The following is an 18,782-nucleotide window of genomic DNA, read 5'->3' as shown; positions in this document are numbered from 1 at the left end:
GCCTCTTGTCCCGGGCCCACAAATAAAGGTAATACGGTAGAGGATATGAAACGTAACTGAATTCTCATCATCATTTAGTAACGTATAAAACGAAAAGACTGATATTTTGGAAAAAGAGAATTCCTAAATGGTTTGGACTTTTGAGGACAGTTATCTTTCCAAGTCTTCTACACAACAGATTCGAGAATAATTCAGCGGTTTCTATCATATAATAGAGAAAAATGATGGAACCTGTGACGTGGCTGAAAACGAGGATTAACATTACAGGCATGAATGGTGATACGGTCAATTAAATGTTGTGCACATTCACAGATAAGCAACCACAAGATTTTCAAAGAACCCATCAACACTATGCTCAAATTTCCACCTCCTTCTCTCCGATCTCCTTCGTCATCTCCATTTCTCTCATCTTCCTCTTCTCTTTCCCTCCGCACAATCAATATGATTTTCCATGGGAGAAATACAAATCATTTTTCCAGCATCTCAGCGTCGACCGATCATCATGGCCCTCCACAAGATTCTTCCTTTCCGGTAGGGATTTTTTCTTACAGATGGTTTTCAGAATTACTATTGTACTATTGTTTTCTGATATGGAAAGTTGAGTTTAATATAGTGTGTGTGTGTGGGGAACTCGAACCTCAGCTTTAGTTGATATTTTGCAGGGAGGGGAATCTTTCTTCAGGAATACATTGTCAGCTATGGAGAATGTTTATCTAGAGAGGAATCCAACAGCTAAAAGAATCTTGGATCTTGTTCATTCATATGAAAAGGATCATATTTGTTATGATCACTTTGCTTTTCGCACCTTCGGGGTGAAGTTTTTCTGTTCAATTTTCTCATTTTTACTGAAGACCATGTTTTTTATGGATTGATGGTTGCTGATCTTTAGGTGAATGACCATGGGATTGATTCCATAGCTAGATTCTTTATGGATTTTGGTTATGTGCAAAGGGATGAGTTGAGCTTCCCAGCAAAGAAGCTGAAAGCCTATTGGTTTTCGCCTCCCTCTGAGGTTCGTGCTGGTGCTGGCGCAGGCGTTAATGGCCCGTTGCCACGGATATTTATATCACAACTTCTTGTTGATCAAATGACCTCAGAAGCTCAGGTTGATTTCAAGTTTGGTTTTGTTGAAGTTCATTCTGTTGAAATGCTACTAGTTGTTGCAGAGTATGTATGTGCTTATGAAATCAATGCTCATTTAGTATCAAATTGTATGTAGAAAATCATCAAAAAATACACTGCAATGTCTGGGAATGGATATATGCATTCTGCTTTGGCCAGTGCACTGGGATGTTTGACATGGGAAACACCCTCATTCTCCGAGTTCCAACAGTTGGCCCGGTATGTGATAGAAAGATTCTGCATTTTGAAATAGATATGATTGTGCAAGGACTTACAGAGTTAAAAATTTTGAATTTTGCAGGGAAAGTGAGTATGCTGCATGGACCCTTGTCAATGGGTACGCGTTGAATCATGTCACTGTTTCTGCTCATCGCCTCAAATCAAATTTACGGAAGATCGATAATCTTAATAAGTTCATTGAGGAGAATGGTTTCAGATTGAACTCTGAAGGAGGCATTCTCAAGGGTCAGTATTTGGGACCTTGGTCACATTGTTACAGTCTTACAACTACATCTCCAATATGAATAACTTCAAGCACAGAGTCCATTTGTTATATCATGATGTATTGAATTTATCAAATGACTTACTAAGCTGGCTTTGTCATCCCAGTGAGCCCTGATGGTCTTTTGCTACAAAGCTCAACCGTGGCAGATTCGTCTTCTTTCCACTTCTCTGAAGGAATCACGGAATCAATACCACGCTGTTATATTGAATTTGCTGAACGCCTCGTGCTTCCTCAGTTCAAAAATGTAGCCGAGGACAAGGTCTCCTAACTCAATATTTTGCTCTTGTATATAATTCAATCTTAGAATTTTTTTCTTTTTTGTATGAATTGACAGCAGTATTCCTAAGTATTTTCCTCCAGTGGTGAACATGCCTATCTTGTTTATAGTAGTTTTGCCATCTTGCTTGTTTGTGTGTGTTTAACTTTTTTACATTGCTTACGCAGGTTGAAGAGTTCCACAGACGAGATGGTTTTGAGGTTGGGAACGCAGATAAGATATTCGAGAGCACATCTAAGGATCAGCTTAGCAGGCAGGCTGCGTGAGGCACGAGACAACAGTGTGTACGAGGAAACTATTAGATATGATCCTAGCTCATCTATATTAGTATGGATAACATTTCCCCTTATAAGGCCTTTTAAGGGGTGAGTGCTCATTTCTAATAGAAATACTATACTGTCTGAATCTTTGCAGAAAGCAAGGTTGTGAAATGTCAGTGTTAGCAGTTACCCTTGTCTAGATGTTGATGGATTCAGTGACTTTGGATTGTATCCATTTCTTCTTTATTACAATTTATTTTTTCTGAATGCTCTGCAAATTCTTGGCTTGCATTTTTAATATCTCAAATGTGTACTTAAGGATTGAGAACTGGGAATTGAGAATCACTAAACCATTGATTTGATGGAGAGAATACAAGTGGTGTGCAGTGTGTGTATGTTGTGTAGTGTGTGTATTTTTTGTATAGTGTGTGTACTTTTTTAGAGTGTGGAATTTGTGTTTTTTTTTTGTGTATAGTATGCGTATATTGTGTATATTTTGTGTAATGTGTGTCATGTGTGTATTTTGTGTAAAGTGTGTGATCACAAATTCCTCAAATTCAATTTCATATATACTTCATTTTACCAAACATAGGATTTGGGATTGAATTAACTCCTTCCAATTCAATTCCAATTCAATTCAATTCAATTTCCATATACCAAACTCAACCTAGACTAATTTCTGATGACATTCTGCCATGAGAAACACCAACATTTAGCAATGAGAATGGAAGATGGAATAGCAGAACTCAGAAGTTCCCATCTTCAAGAATACTTACATAACAAAATGCACTGTTAAAATCGCAATTCTATGTTACAACGGGAGGGTAGGCGGAGGAAGAGGGGAGGGAGATGGGGGAGGCATTCCAACGCGTAACCATTAACCTATCAAACCTCATATCTGGCCCTGCATCGCATTGCTCCCATCACTTAAGTTGCTCAGAGGTCGAGTAGACTACCGGATAAGAAGAATTTAGTGCCCAATTGATACTATGCTTTACCATTTGGTTTTGGAGAATTCTGAGCTAAGTTCTGATGATATGGTGAGGCATGTGTCCCCTTTGGAATCGAGACGCTTCTAGGTTGCTGCTGCCCGTTTTTGGTGAAGGACCCCTGCGTTCGAAACACATTCTTGCTGTTTGGGTTGGGGCTGCTCCGGTCAGCTTGCATCGTCTGAAAGAAGTAGGATGTGGTGGCCATGTCCTTAAGGTTCGGCAAAGGCTTCAAAGCTTCAACAACTTCACTCATCAGAGGCCTGGCTTTTGGGTCCCGGCTAAGGCAGTGTGCCGCCAACTGGGCAGCTTTCTGGGCGCCTTTGATTGAAAAATGGCCTTCGAGACGAGGATCTATCAGGCGGTAGAAGCGCCTTCTCTCGAGCAGATGGGGCCTGGCCCACTCCACAAGGTTATGCTCGCCATTGGGGCGGTTCTTGTCCATTGATCTTCTGCCTGTCAGCATCTCGAGCAGAACAACACCAAAGCTGTAGACGTCGCTCTTTGATGTCAGGTGTCCTGCAACAACCGGAATAGAAGGAAAGCCATAAAATGTTTGACGCCAAAGTGAAACCATCTTTTTCTTTAATGGGGAACTCAAACAGAAGTCGACTCGGACGAAATTCAGAATTGAAATGGCAGAGAATTTACCTGTCATGACATACTCCGGAGCTGCATAACCATACGTTCCCATCACACGCGTAGAAACATGAGTTTTGCCTTCATCTGGAGCATCTTTAGCGAGTCCAAAATCAGAAAGTTTGGCATTGTATTCCTGCAAGAGTATCCTTTTGCAGTCAGGTAAATTATGAAAGAGTGGATACATAATCAGAACAAGTGTAATTTAGAAGGACATGTTTACAATAAGTCGAGAACTTACAGCATCCAAGAGGATGTTAGAAGTCTTGAAATCACGATATATGACTGGCCTTTCCGCCTCCTCGTGCAGAAAAGCAAGCCCCTTGGCAGCACCTAGAGCTATTTTCATCCTAATGGGCCAAGGAAGTGGCAGAGATCCTACAATCCAAAAATGTATTGAAAATCTACAGAAAACTAAAAAAGCAAAACTAACACTGCCTTCACTTTCAGAATGTCGTAAATTCCTACTCACTTTTCTTACAAATAAATTTAATAAATAGGAGGAGAAGAAAGGATTTGAAAGGTATATCCTCAATCCTGGTCCTAGACAGGCTTGCTGCTCTATAAAACTGATAAGTACTCGCTATAAACTTGAATCTCAATATATCATAATTCAAGACTGAAAGAAACAAAGGTGAATACTTCTGAAAAGGTGGTTCTCCAAGCTTCCTCTAGGCATGAACTCATAAGCGAGCAGCCTCTGATCATCTTCGATGCAATAGCCGATTAATTTAACCAAATTAAGATGAATAAGGTCGCCCAGAAAATTCACTTCAGCCTGCCAATTTTGTACGAAGTCGGATCAACCCAGTCACAAGGCAATACAACAAAGAGAAAGCAGCATATGGCTTCAAGCGAATTGCATTAAGTAAGAAGCAAACCATCCATTCTTTGTGGCCCTGAAGTCCATCATGATTCAGCGTTTTTACTGCAACGGTAAGTCCTGTCCCAGGTTTTACTGGTGCTGTACCATTCTCTTCGATCCACCCCTTGAACACACACCCGAATCCCCCTTCACCAAGAAGCGACTCTGGCCTGAAATTTCTCGTCGCCAACTTAAGGTCGTTGAATGTGAACTTCCGCAGCCGAGAATTGACTTTAAGCTCCTCTTCGAGTTTGGAGCTGGAAGAACTGCTTTCAGCATTGCTTGTGGTGGTGGATGGTATAACAGCACCAACTGGTTGATCTCTGCTAGTACCGTTTGTTGATTTTATTTCTGAGCACATGCAGAACAATACAACAGATAAGAATGTATATGGGCTACTTCCATGATATGGAACCTCAAGATATCTACCGGTGTAGTAATAGGAGCATGATTTGGTAATGAGCTAAATCAACCACAATTTGTAGATAAATTTTTTCTGCAGATGTTATGAAAAATTACCATTGACTAAGAACATGAGTATTTCTTAAAACAATGCATCAGTGATGATCATAAAACTAGGAGCTCAATCAATATTACATACAGTGAAGCTTCAAAAACTCTTCTATAGTTTGACTCGGTATAAAAGACAGGGTGTCATTAGGAAACTTAACATTTCGAGAAGAAAATGCTTTCACACTTAAAAACAAATTTTCTTGGGGAGGCGAAGCTAATGAAATCATTTTCCGTTTCATATCCAATGATTCATTAACGGGGCTTCCACTGTCCACTCACCAACACTTCCAATCTCTCAGCCAATTTACAGACAACACTTTCCCCATTGCTTCACCTTTTCTACCCCTCTTCCATTCCACAAAAATTATAAGATTTGAAGATCAAAACTGTAAAAAGAATATCCTTAACCATCCTTTTTTGACATGCTTGTTCGATTTCTAAATCAGAGAAGAATCATCTACTATTGTTTCCACTGCCCTTTTCCATCTGCTTAAATTAGCATTCATATAGCTCACCAAATCATATTCATAAGGAAGGATAATCATTACTGCTGACTTACAAATTTGACAGCCGCAAAAATACCTCACACCACACATAATCACAGAAGAGAAGAAGAAAAAGGAAGGAAAACCAACTTCTTTAATCAAACTTAGAAGTAAAAATGGAGCACATATCAATCCAAACTGAGAGCTAAAACCAATACTAAACATAACATGAGCAGAAGAAGAAAAGTAATCAAAAGTTGAAACTCAAATCCAAATGAGGACATTACCATGAGTGCTGATGCTACTCACAGAGCTATCTACTTTAGATCTTGAAGCAGCACAGCAGCCAATAAACCTCAAACTGATGCAGCATCCAGTCTCCTTCACTGCACCATCATCATCATCAACTATTTTCTTCTTCCTCCCCTTCGATATCTTGACATCCAAAGAATCCACTTTTATAGCGTCATTACCAAGTCCCATCTTCAGCAGACCTCAAAAAATCATTAAAACCCCAGGAAAGCAATAGAATTTTCAACCACCCTCTTCTGTCAAATATCCTAAAATAAGCCCTTCAAGCCACTAATTTTACAACAAATCTCCACACAACCATCTAAAAGAAATCAAACCCGCCTCATAGAATTAACCAAAACATGAAAAGGTGAAACCTTTCCCACACTTCCAGGAAACCCAAATCGCAAACAGCACCTTTCCTCCTTTCAAGGACCGACTTTTTATTCAAGAAAATTTGAAGACGAAAAGGAAAGCTAAGAAAGATCAGCTGCTCAACATCTCAAAAGACGACAAAACATAATTTTCCCACTTAAAAAAAAAATTCCAATTAAAACCCTGAAAATTTTGATGAAACAACTCGGACCCAATTGGAGATTGTATCAGATATTCACACTGAGATGGGTAAAAAGAGCTCAGTGATTGCAGATCACATGCTTTACCTTCACACACAAAACTTTTCCCCCTTGATACTGTGCAGCAAGCAAAGCTGGAATCAGATAATACCAATCACTCTTGTTAATAGTATACTGTATTATTTTTATTATATAAATGAAAGCAGAGCTGGAGTCAGATAATAACAATCACTCTTGTTATTATTATTTTGTTATGCAAATTATAATGAGTAAGAAAGATACAAGATAAAATAGGAGGAAAAAATAGAAAAAGTAAAAGAAAAATTTCCATGAAATGAGATTATTTTTCATGAGCATCCCAAATAACAAAATGAAACTAAGAAGTATTTTTCATGGCCAAATGGAGTATATTGAATTGAGATCTAAAACATAAGGTTGAATATGTTGTTACCAGTTCAATACTATATAAGTATTGCTTGTGAACATTAGAAGGCATTTTAGGGTGTTTCTACTGTGTGTATGGAGTATGATATACTAATTCCTAACAATCTTATCAGTATTTTTCCATATTAGTACCAAAATCTCATACATATTGACTAAGATATGTTGTAGGCAATCACAAAATAACAAATTAATTGATATTTACTAATTTCGAACTATGGCAAATAGTTTAGAATAAGTATACACATAACACTTTTGGCTTTCTTACTTAAAAAATAATGTGACTCATACTCTTTATAAGATAGTTAACTGATTTTGCCTGATAAATTTGGTAGTCCAAAATATGAATAAACCTTCTTAACTACAGTACAATGTTTGCTCCTAATAAGGATTGATAACTTCCACTACCCTTTATGCATATAGTTTTTTCTCTTTGTCTTTATTAGATTTTTAAATTTCAATGTAGAAGATGATCGGTAGCATAGGAAAACACTCAAAAAATACGAGTTTTGGACCTTTCTTATAATGAAATAATATTGTGATTTGTGATCGTGAGTATTCATTCATTCCTTTTCTTTTAAAAACTCATCGATTCGGGCGATGTAGAAACAGAAATGCCAAAACCAGTACGGTAGTATAAAATTAATGTATATAGCCATCCCATTTTTATTTTATAATTGATCAGATGCTAATCCTTTTTAGATTAATGAATAGAGCTAAATACATGGGAGATATTTAGACACTATACTGATAAAGTGCCACGATTAATGAATAGAGCTAAATACATGGGAGATATTTAGACACTATACTGATAAAGTGCCACGTAAATAAGTGGGATGCGATATTTTTGTGTTAAACCCTATTTTATAGAGCTTCTATATTCATGCTATTGAAATTGGTAGGTCTGGTTTAGTTGGACAGAGTCGTGGGTGTAATCAAATTCATTGAATTTTGACATTAAATTAAATAATTCTAAAAGGCGACTAAAATATTAAAGAAAAAAATATGGCACCTTATATATTGTTTTTACAGTTCATCCTCGTAGGTTGATAATTTAGAGTAACCAGTTGACTTGTAGTAATTGTTATTTAACTCACAAATTAAGCAGTAAAGGTACATAAACTATTCCTCCCTCCGTTCTCACGTAATTTCACATAATTTGACTTGACACGAGTTTTAAGAAATGTAATAGAAAGTGAATTGAAAAAGTTGATGGGATGTGAGTCCTACATTTAAAGTATTGGTTTTATAATAAAATGTGAGTAGGAATGAGTTAGTGGAAAATGGGGTCCACTGCCAAAAATAATAAAAATGAAATGAGTAAAATTATGTGGGACGGAGTAAAGTGGAATATTGGGTAAAATTATGTGTGATGGAATATAAGAAAATGAGGTGAAATTGCTTGAAAAAGGGAAAATTATTTTAATTTTTTAATGGAAAATTGACATTGTTTCAACTTTTGAGCGGTCAGTTTTCAACAAAATGGAATGGAAGTGGAAACCGCGGGCAGGGCGGGCATGAGAGAATAATAGGTGGGACCCACCATCTCGGTGACGTGTCGTTGTTGTGCGTTCAAACGCACTCTCAATCTAATTATGGAATTTCGGCAAAAAAATTTTGTTTAGTCGCTAATTATTTCTTTGGATTTCACTTTTTATGATTGGTCTAATCAAAAAGATTTTACTATTATATAGTGATTATGTTTAATTTTATATCTATACAATTAAATCCGCTATTTTATCAACACGCTAGCGATATTTTAGATCGTAAGAATAAGATCAAGAAATCAAATTGCAATCATAAAAGAATGTTAATTAAAATTGGGAGAGTCCTAATTAGTGATGGGAGACATGGAATTATAAATATGAGAGCATGCATGTATTTAGCCTTAGTTTACTAAGTTGGTTTGGTAAATTGTTGAATAAAATATTACTCTAGATTTAAAATATTATTGTTGAATGATTTATTTATATTCTGTTGTCGAATATTATTTGACATGAATCATGCACTAATAATAGAGTGGATATGGAAAATGTGATTTAATCATTAGATCAACGCGGCGCATAAAATTGAAATGGTGAAACATAAGAGGTGGGTGCGGTCATAATTTAGGCTACGGTGTGAAAACTAGTTATCACTTTCAAGTAAAAATCCTCTATTTATGATTCCTTTCATCTTTATCTTTGAAACTTTTTTCATAGGGGTTATCAAATCAACTAGTATTATAAAATATTAGGACTACTATTTTTTTCATTCAAATTGTAAGTTTATCGGAACACGTAATATAGGATAAAATAGAAGATAAATACACAAAATAACGAATTATTACAATATATTTACACGCAAATGTATAATCCATTAGTGAGATGCATGCGTAAAAACATCTTACATGAAGTAATCTCAATGACAAATTATATATCTATTGCATTCTTTAGTTAATGTAAAATCCTGCGCAAAGTTTAAAAATGAATCTCATCTTATCACAATAAAAAAAGATTTTAACTTGCAATTAAAAGTGTAATATTTGCCTTTGTCTACATGTTAAAATCTTGGAGTACTTTTAAACTCAATGTGGATTTTAAAAAATAGGAAGAAAAGTGAATGAAAATATTAAGAGAATACAAGTGCCACTTTATATAGCAGGAGTACTATTAATTTTATACTAATATAATAAGTTAATGAAATATGATCTACTTATAAAAAAAATTAAAAAGAGAATTAAATTGCGGACGGATCGAAATAACAGATAAGTACAAATATTCTTTCGTTCGTTGATGAATGAGTATATATTACTTATGAGAAGTTTATTAAATGAAAAACACTGCTTATTATAAGAAATGTTACGAGGAAATACAATGATTTGAAATCCCAAAAAGAATGTTATGCTGCGGCAGCTAACATGTGGTAATAAATAAGTTGAAAAGATATGACAAATCCGCAGATAATCATACCATTTCCACTTAAACGGTAGACACATATGCTACAATTATAAGCTGAACATTGACCTGACATTAAATCATAATATAATACAAAGTTGAAGATTTGCACATCATGCTGCAAATTCTTTTTGCTCTGCTACGTGTTACAATTATTTGGTGACGAAAGGGAAATATACAGTTAAAATATCAATATATGTCATGACCTAATCAAATGTCAAGATCAAGGATATAGGGGGAGTGATAAATAAAAATTTCCTACAAGCATGAAAACAGCAACAGTTTCGTTGTCTATAAATTGTAACATTTCAAGGATTACAAGAAAATCAGATACAAAATATGCTTACATGTTTCACACTGATGGAGGAGACTATAGTTGACAACAACAATATAATCTCAAACGCAAAGCAATTTTTCGCACAAATCTACGGCTGAAAGAAATGCGCAATAGTTCCCGCTAAGTCTACCTCAACTACATAGCTACATCTCAAATCAAATCAAAACATGTATGAAATGATTCCTATAATAAGGAGCACAATGAACTCTTTACGGGGATGTATGGACCTGTACTCTCTAAATGTATGAAAAATAGACCGGGTGAGGTTTTCACATAAGAGATTGTTCGGTAGCTGGCTTAGGTAGAGAAACTGACCCGACCAGATTTTAAAGCTCATATCAACAGAGAAACTGGCAACAAGCCAGAGCCATCTTGCAATTTGTGTCTTCGTGCCAGAACGATGAAAACAAATGAACTTGAACAAAACAGGCACCTCAAAGTATACCAGTTGCAATGCTCGAGGTTGAATTTATCTTTAGGGATTGCTCAGGAACATAAGTAAGACCTATCACCCAAAAAGCATCATGTGATTTAAAATGAAGAAAGCAACTAGAAACTTTTACTGCCATCAAATCAATAGCATCATGCGATTTTTGTCATCTCCACCACAACCCACACCTCAGTCAATACATGTACTCAGTAAACAGAAAGTTCATATACGGTGTACTTTTTTTTATATATACTAGCTCTTCCTTTCAGCAGCGAAATTTTGAATCAGAATTGACAAAAATATGTACCAATCACATACTTCTCTGTACTTATATTTCCCTATTTTCAAAAAAATCAAATGTGTAAATTCAGGTGCAATGGTTCTGCTTTTTACCTTTTGCCCTAACCTCGACTTGAAGAGAATCAAGAGTGATAATTCCATCAGTCAATGGAAGAACTTCAAGCTTAACAGTTGCTGTAGATTGGGAAGGGACACATCTGGTTCAAGAAGAAAGAAAAATTTTAAGGGGCGAAGTTGAAAGAAAAACAAACAGAAATTAAATATAACATACCCTAGAGGAACTCTACTCTGTAACCATAAATGGCTGCAACCCATATCAGTGTTTTGGACCACGTCAGACATGGGTACAGTTTGTTCATTGCCAGATACAGATTGTGAACTATCTTCCATTTTGTGCCCATAAAAAACATCTGCTCGCCTATCACTTGCTAACTCGATGGAATCTGAAACTGGACTCAGAGGAGAATTGCTCAAGGACACTACAGAAGGAGGAGAAGTAAATGACGCTGGTGCAAGAACTGTTAATGTCAGGTCCTCTGAAGTCATATTTGATGCTTGAAGAGTTAAAACCTGAAAGTTCAAACAATTAATATTGCAGTAGTAGGTGTCAACTCTTAGATAATTAAATGAAAATGAACAAAAGGAACACAGCTGAATTTGTATATAACCTGAACTGGAAGCTGGGTTCCATCAGATCCAAGAGCTTGCCCAGACATCTCAGATGCCACAGAAACCATAAGATCCCTTGAAATACGAGGCCTCCAGCTTGTCGGCTGCTTAAAAAACAACTTTGATTCTACAACATTCAACCGACAGAATGAGAATTAGCACATACATAAGGTTCTCCACATTAAGTTATTATCGAACTTATCCAAATTATACATCACTGTACCAGTGTAATTGCATCGACATGAAACAAGAACAGCAAATTGATCGGTAGATGATCCATTATTCTTTGCACCAGAATTCAAGTGAGGCAAGCTTGATGAAGCAGATGCTGCTGATACGCGTGACAGTCGTGGATTACCATCACTGTGACCCTTTCCATGCTTCCACATTGTAGTTGCTGGTTTCAGAATAAAAGAATGTTCTTCACCTCTCCTATCAATTATACACCATATTAACTGCTTAGATGATTGAGATTAAGGAAGAACAGAAAACCAACAGGAAAAAAGATAAGGTCCCTGTGTAGGACATGGCAATTCCTGTTATATCTGCAATATCAAGTGACAAATGAACAAATTCTCAAAACAGATCAGGTGATGTTTCTTTTATATTTGGATGAGTAGTTCCCTTTAAAGAATAGAAACTGTTCAAGACTAAACATTATTTACTTTATATCTTTCAAACCAACTCTTAATACTACGTCCGTCCACAAAAAATAGACTAATTTTACCATTTTGGGCCGTCCACCAAAATTAGACCAATTCCAAATATGAAAACTTTTAAACAAATACTAACCCTACACATCATTCCAAATGTGGATCTCACAATCCACTAACACTACTTCTACCACCTTTTTCCTCCTTTCTCTTACTTTACCAATTACGCATTAAAACCCGTGCCATTTACAACTTTGTCTATTTTTTGTGGACGGAGGTAGTATGCAAAAGCTTGATGTACAGTTGAATAAGCCACTCTGTCACTTTTATTAGATCAACTACCAGCAGCGTACTCTTGGACATAGCAACATCATTATTCTTAGCTGGTCATTTGGAAATATTAGGGATTTCATTGTTGTCTTAATGGCGTTTGGCAAGAACTAACAGTCAACTATAAAATTCTTACTTGCCTAAGAGACAGAACGATATTTACCCTAGCACAGGCAGTTATACATAATTTATGTTGTACTTGAAACCACATATCTGATACAAGTCTTTTATGTACTTTCGGCTGGTCACTTGGAAATGTTAGGGATTTTATTGTTGTCTTCATGACTTTTGACAAGAACTAACAGTCAACTATAAATTTCTTACTTGCCCAAGAAGTAAGAGGCAGAATGATATTTAACCTAGCACAGGCAGTTACACATAATTTATGTTGTGCTTGAAACCACAGATCTGATACGAGTCTTTTATGTACTTTCGGCTGCCAAAAGAGTAATTTGCAATTTACTGACTGTGTACTAATAAAGCCAAGCACAGATAACGAAAATTTTGTAAGTGTATTGAAAGCAAGCAAAACAACAGCAGCACAACACTCCTGGCTTCAATCATGCAAGGTAGAACAATAAGATATCTAAATATTTTTATGTGCACCGGGAACAAGACCGGTTTGTATAGGGAGAAAGACAACATGTTATCATTAAAAAGGATAGCCTCCATGTTGTCAACGAAGATGGTTCTCAAAAAAATTTGAAAAAGAGAAGAAATAACTTCTCCAGGGTTATTTCAAATAAAACATAAGAAAATGCAGAGCAAAAGCCTTTAAGCTGCAAACATGTTCTTAGCAGATCAACAACCAAAATTTCATTATCAGGACTGAGGACACAAGTTTTAAATAACTGATGCACATGACAATACCTCAATTCTAGATTTGGTAAACTGCAGTTGTTCCCAGATTCAATCCAAGCAATCGGTAAAAATAATGGTGGTCCACCTTTTGATGCCTCTTCAAAAATAATCGTTATGGAATCTATGAACACCACTATATCTGGTGCATGAACGGGGGAAACATTCTGCACAAATAAGCTTATCATTATTTAACGCATTAAAATCCTAAACCAAAAAAATCAATACTTTTAGTAAGGGCATCTCATGTTTTCTTTTTGAAAGGAAGCATAAATTTCATAACACCTAGAGGAATGACAAAGGAAGTAGGATAGAGGCAATAAAAGAAACTATACCTTCACATGTACACAGAGAAGATCATCTGTGTTGCAATCAACAGAAAAGGAATTAATTTCTACAGGTTGAATCAACTCAATTTTTCTTCTCCACCTTCTTCCAGGTGTAAATATTCCTTCCAAACCACACCGAACAGAAAATCTTTCTTGTTGCAGTGGCACACCACGAAAAGATAATAGTCCCTCATCTCCACTTTTTCCACTTCCGACAAACTTCTTGAACGAGAACTGATTCCAATCTTCTGGGTCGATAGTAGGTTTAGTTTCAGGAGTGGTGGCAGCTGCGAGTGGAGTAGCTGATTGAAATGTAGCTGCAGGTGGAGTAGCTGATTGCAATGTAGCTGCAGAAGGTGTAGCTACAGGTGGTGTAGCATTTGGAGGGATTGAGGACATAGAATAACTTCTAAAATGTCCAAAAGAAAAGAGCTGGGAACTTGAAGAGCTAGGTACAGCAGGTTTCACAGATGCGCTACGAATACTTGAACTGGAACTCAGTGCTGGAGGAGGTGAAGGACGAGATGGAGGAGGAATAGAATTATCCAATGGAAGTAACCATTTTAATAATTCCCCATAAGGATCTCGATTGAAAGAAGTAGGAATATCCTGATTCTGAATGCTCGGATTTCTGTCTTGATGCTTCTCAAATTGTATAATCTCCAGGATTGGATCCATAAAAAACTGAGTGCCAATATTTAATTGTAAAAGCACCTGCATCCTTCCAAAAAAAAGTGAAATTCAAATCAGTAGTAACACATAAAACTCAAGGTTGCTACTGATTAAAAATCTGGATATAACAAGTATTTCATGTCAGCCGTAGTGCAATAAAGCCTCCATGTATATGGGCAGGAATGCTATATTTTGAACCTAGATAGGAGATCCCCCCTAGCCACATGTATACGTTGGCCTGCCTATGCAAAGGACTTAAACACAGTATTGTCTATATCAGTAACACAGCTGTAGATTAAGGCGGGTTCAAAAGCAAAATGCAAATATACTTTCTAAACATAAATTACTGGCACATGCGACCACAATTACAAAGTTAGAGAGATCCTCATTGCAGCGTGATTCTGTCATAAACCTTAGATGCATTTTAAACAGGAGGCATAGCATTTTAAATTGAGAGACTGACTATATGTCAAGTAAGAAAGCACAAAATGCCTATCGACATTGCTATGTATGGAACTTCCACTTTGTTATAAATCAAATCGGTAGTAAGACAACAAATTGGCACAGCTAGCTTAATGGATGTAGCAAGACTTCTGCAAAAAAACATAACTGATAGAGCAGCGAGCTTCTCCAAAACAGCATTAGCAACTGGGACATAACTATCACAAAAGAAATTATAGCTCACACTTGTCTATTTTTAAATATTCCAAACCACATAACAAGATGCATGGTATAACACATATCACACCTTCAATGTTTTTTATGATAACCTGCAACCCAATAAACTAAGATGGGCGAATTAAATCAGACAAGAAGAGGTAGATGATTTTTCAATCTTTATGAACACAAACATAACGATAAAAAAGTAAACATAGGCCTACAAACTTTTCCCAAGTTAATTTAAAAACACACCACTATGTCTCCATTTGGAAGTGAGCAGCACTTGGCAACACCTCTTGCCAGTCCCCCAGATGTGCGTGAATCAAATTTTCCTTTGTCAATCGAGGCACTAGCGGGATTCTTCTTCTTTCTTGCAGTTGCAATTTCTAAAGAATCTCCTAGAAGTTGTTCTTCAAATGCAGTGGAAGATTCGGAACAGTTTTCTCCTGCTCTTCTCTTGGACCACAGTGGTTCATTTGACTCAGCAATTCGCACAAAAAAATGTGAATTTTCAAATCTTCGAAGCAATCGTTCAGTCTGTCTTTTGTGATCTTCCATCCTAAGGAGAGACTCACCGGTTGAAACATCCTTGCATGAATCAATCTTCTCTTCTGTTATGATTTCATCAGTTTGATTATCTTTATCATCAGAACTTTTGACAACGATCTCAGGGACTGGGCTTGCTTCTCCTTCAATGTTCCCATTTTGTTTTTTGAAGTTTTTCCCAATTCCAGTTTTATTCATGACAGCAGCAACTTTAAAAGGTGTGATTATTTCCATATCCTGCTTATAGGCAGACAAACATGCAAGAATTCGGATTTGTTCACCTAAGATGATGACATACGCAAATTGTAAGAGTTAAAATTAAGATCTAGAAATAATCAAGCTAAAAAGAGGGCAAATATATTGGCTCAGAAAAAATGCAAACAAACACAAACAGATACCGGGAAAAACAAAGCTGCGGTCCAGGGAGCGTAATGAAAGTATATCTGATGCCTCATTCCAATTGTCTGGAACTTCTTCTGGGGTAAGAAGAAAAATCCACAAGTTAAAATAGTTCAGACAAAGCTTCAAACATAGCAATAAGAGCAACTCCAGTTAAGCTAGTTTCAAAAACTAAAAATAAAATAAGTAACTCTGACAAAGCTCTAGGTCAACTCTATCAGCAAATCAAAGCCACTATAACACTTCAAATAAAGCTTCAAATATATGCTGGCAGAAGTGAATGCTTCAAGCAATCAGATCCTGGAAGTTATACTGGCCAAGAATTCATCATCCCTAATGGTAATTAAAGCATCGTCTACAATCATTCTTATGCCACATCTACCTTTCTTTCCTGTCAGCCATATTCCTCTTCCACTTGCATCCATCTTAGATATTTGCCTTAGCTATCACCACCGTTCACATAGATGGCAGCCTTAACTTATCTAGTGGATTATTTATACATGAGAAAATAGAGATAGGCATTATTTTACTGGGATTGCAAAATGACAAAATAACATGTCTAGAGAGCTTAAGCAATATCTAATGTGACTACTCAAAGGAAAAGCTGTAGCCTGGTGGTCTAATCTTGTTTTCAAGTTTCAACCAAGGGTTTCAAGGCTGGCACCGTGGAGCTCAAACTTTATAAGAGAACCTTCGGCTCAAATGTATTAGCAGCACTAACAGATCTTTGATAATTCCGCATGATTATGCAAATGCTTCATAAAAATTACTACTACTATACTATTTATCTTTTTCACAGACAGGCCACAATTATCTCTAGAAGGTTAGAACAATTTTACAGAATCAAATGGTGCCAGTAATAAAGAGCAAGAGTGTGGTCATACTGCATGGAATAACTATCAACCCATCATCTTCTGTAACATCTATATGGCTGTCTACTTGATTATTCTTTCCACTTGAATCTGCTTCCATGCCATTCTCATTCCCAAATTCTTCACTTTCTGAGTACCTTGGCTCAGAAGATGTGTTTTCTCCAAATGGATCTTCAGCAATCAGACCCTCCAATGTACTAGCAGCTTTTGACACATAATTTGCCTCTACCTGGGTCTCTTTAACAGATTGCTGACTGATGCTGGACCTCAGCTTCAAAAAATTCATTTTCCACTATAATTATTTCTGCGACATCAGGAAACATACAATCTTCAGGATCTAACTGTTTCATAGCTTCATAAGGAAATTGAAAAATAATACTAAAAGGTAAGTGAAAATTCATCACTCCAGATTCCTTTGATCGATCGCTAACCAAAAGACCCCAAATCCAATTTCCCCATTTCTAATGTCAAATGCACGTAGATCAATCAAAAGGCTTAAAATCGAATGATATCAGCACAATCGAATCCTCGTACACACAAAAAGCCTAAATTCAAACAAATTCACGAATCACAAATTCAGAACATAACACAAATAACTTGGCCACATCCAAACCCACTGATTCCGCAAAACCAAACTAATCCTCACACTTCAAACAGTCAGCTGCATCAATAACTCGCATAATTCTCACTATAACGCAATACCACGCGACTCAATTGGATGCAAACGACAATTCGAGCTGAGAATTCAAAAGTGATCCGAATATTGACCTGATCCGGAAATGGCGGTTCGCCCGAGAAGCGCGGGGCGGTTCGCGACGAATCCGATTGCGGTGTGATGGAATCACGCCAGATCTGGCGATGAACCGAGAGCAGTTGAAGTGGAGTAAGGCTGCCACAGTTAATAGTAATACAGTCTTCTTCCTCGTATTACTGTGGTGCTGTAGTACTAAGATCTTTCAAAAATCTCAATTTTGAGGGGAAAAGGGAAATTAAAACGACTGCTAAGCTCGTTTTTTTTAATCAAATAGTTCATATAAATATAATTTCTAGGGTTTAAACTATAATATCTATTGTTTTAAGCACTTAATTTCTCGATTCTTTTCCACTTGAAAATTCATAAATTATTTGGATTGCCTTAAGTAAATTCATATTTGTTAGGTATCTTTAGGCCATGTTTGGTAGGAGTACGTAGATGAGTTATCACCCATATCAAATATGCCATTATTCTCTTATTCATGCTCTAACATTTTTTTAAAAAAAAATTCAATAAGTGATTAGTGATATTTTATTTAACATACACATTAATGTCATTCAGTTTTCGTCCGATTGGTATAACGTAGGACAAATAAGGATGTGCTATGATAAAATTAGTATGCAATTTAATGTTATTGTTTGACTGGATAGATTATATTCAAAATATTTTTAATAAAATACGGTTGGTAAGACTTATAGTAATCACATTTTTATATAACATTTAAAATGATTTATAAATGTTTTTCTTATTTAAGCTTCTTTATTTAATAAATTAAGAATGGTATATCTACTGATTTATACTCCCTCCGTTCCATAAAAATATAAAAAAAATATGAATAAGACATGAGAATTAAGAAAAAATTAGTAAAGTAAGAGAAAAGATTATAAGGTAGTTAAAGTAGGGGATGGGATCCCTATTGTGCAAAATGCCACAGCAGCGGATACTGTGGTGATCCAAAACCATTCATTTCTGAAATTAAAAAAACAATACAAGTATGTGAAATTAAAAGAAGGTGTAGATCACCACAACATCCTTCTGCGGTGGCATTTTGCACAGCAGATGAGCAGATGATCTC

At 36.2% G+C, this 18,782-nt stretch overlaps 3 protein-coding genes across 5 annotated transcripts; 1 reads left to right on the top strand and 2 right to left on the bottom strand.

The window, feature by feature from the left end:
- The first annotated feature begins 168 nt into the window (after nt 1-168).
- On the top strand, nt 169-2,431 carry LOC125207682 (2-oxoadipate dioxygenase/decarboxylase, chloroplastic/amyloplastic-like). The gene is made up of 7 exons (XM_048107129.2): nt 169-531; nt 663-812; nt 890-1,105; nt 1,220-1,341; nt 1,424-1,587; nt 1,732-1,886; nt 2,072-2,431. Exons 1-7 carry the CDS (start codon nt 274-276, stop codon nt 2,168-2,170), a joined length of 1,164 nt encoding a protein of 387 aa, XP_047963086.1. The 5' UTR covers nt 169-273; the 3' UTR covers nt 2,171-2,431.
- A 429-nt stretch (nt 2,432-2,860) lies between these two features.
- On the bottom strand, nt 2,861-6,768 carry LOC125207681 (serine/threonine-protein kinase PBL34-like). Of its 2 annotated transcripts, XM_048107128.2 has the most exons (7): nt 5,943-6,768; nt 4,674-5,008; nt 4,435-4,570; nt 4,034-4,170; nt 3,805-3,928; nt 3,163-3,672; nt 2,861-3,068 (listed from the first exon to the last, which is right to left on the bottom strand). In XM_048107128.2, exons 1-7 carry the CDS (start codon nt 6,136-6,138, stop codon nt 2,971-2,973), a joined length of 1,536 nt encoding a protein of 511 aa, XP_047963085.1. In that variant the 5' UTR covers nt 6,139-6,768; the 3' UTR covers nt 2,861-2,970. The 2 variants fall into 2 exon arrangements, with proteins under 2 accessions (XP_047963085.1, XP_088916434.1); XM_089060308.1 differs by having other exon boundaries at nt 2,861-3,672; nt 5,943-6,765.
- A 3,399-nt stretch (nt 6,769-10,167) lies between these two features.
- On the bottom strand, nt 10,168-17,936 carry LOC125205915 (heat-inducible transcription repressor). Of its 2 annotated transcripts, none has more exons than XM_048105120.2 (11): nt 17,722-17,936; nt 16,966-17,257; nt 16,081-16,155; nt 15,389-15,963; nt 13,811-14,518; nt 13,488-13,642; nt 11,858-12,066; nt 11,634-11,761; nt 11,237-11,535; nt 11,059-11,162; nt 10,168-10,740 (listed from the first exon to the last, which is right to left on the bottom strand). In XM_048105120.2, the coding sequence occupies exons 2-11, from the start codon at nt 17,237-17,239 to the stop codon at nt 10,670-10,672; spliced, it is 2,598 nt and encodes an 865-aa protein (XP_047961077.1). In that variant the 5' UTR covers nt 17,240-17,257; nt 17,722-17,936; the 3' UTR covers nt 10,168-10,669. The 2 variants fall into 2 exon arrangements, with proteins under 2 accessions (XP_047961077.1, XP_047961076.1); XM_048105119.2 differs by having other exon boundaries at nt 16,081-16,158; nt 17,722-17,935.
- Nucleotides 17,937-18,782: the final 846 nt, after the last annotated feature.

Source organism: Salvia hispanica, chromosome 6, assembly GCF_029641045.1.
Source record: "Salvia hispanica isolate PSC_SH4W2 chromosome 6, Shi_PSC_v1, whole genome shotgun sequence".
In the NCBI taxonomy this organism is placed as follows: Eukaryota; Viridiplantae; Streptophyta; class Magnoliopsida; order Lamiales; family Lamiaceae; genus Salvia; species Salvia hispanica.
This window is presented reverse-complemented; position numbering and strand designations above follow the sequence as displayed.

Coding starts and splice junctions, on each gene's coding strand:
- LOC125207682 (XM_048107129.2), top strand. CDS start 274: ATGGTGATACGGTCAATTAAATGTTGTGCACATTCACAGATAAGCAAC. Junction 1,342..1,423: donor GAGTTCCAACAGTTGGCCCG/GTATGTGATAGA, acceptor TGAATTTTGCAG/GGAAAGTGAGTATGCTGCAT. Junction 1,887..2,071: donor AAAATGTAGCCGAGGACAAG/GTCTCCTAACTC, acceptor TTGCTTACGCAG/GTTGAAGAGTTCCACAGACG.
- LOC125207681 (XM_048107128.2), bottom strand. CDS start 6,138: ATGGGACTTGGTAATGACGCTATAAAAGTGGATTCTTTGGATGTCAAG. Junction 4,171..4,434: donor GGAGAACCACCTTTTCAGAA/GTATTCACCTTT, acceptor TTTGGATTGTAG/GATCTCTGCCACTTCCTTGG. Junction 3,929..4,033: donor CTAACATCCTCTTGGATGCT/GTAAGTTCTCGA, acceptor ATACTCTTGCAG/GAATACAATGCCAAACTTTC.
- LOC125205915 (XM_048105119.2), bottom strand. CDS start 17,239: ATGAATTTTTTGAAGCTGAGGTCCAGCATCAGTCAGCAATCTGTTAAA. Junction 11,762..11,857: donor ATGTCGATGCAATTACACTG/GTACAGTGATGT, acceptor TGAATGTTGTAG/AATCAAAGTTGTTTTTTAAG. Junction 10,741..11,058: donor AGTCGAGGTTAGGGCAAAAG/GTAAAAAGCAGA, acceptor TTTGGGTGATAG/GTCTTACTTATGTTCCTGAG.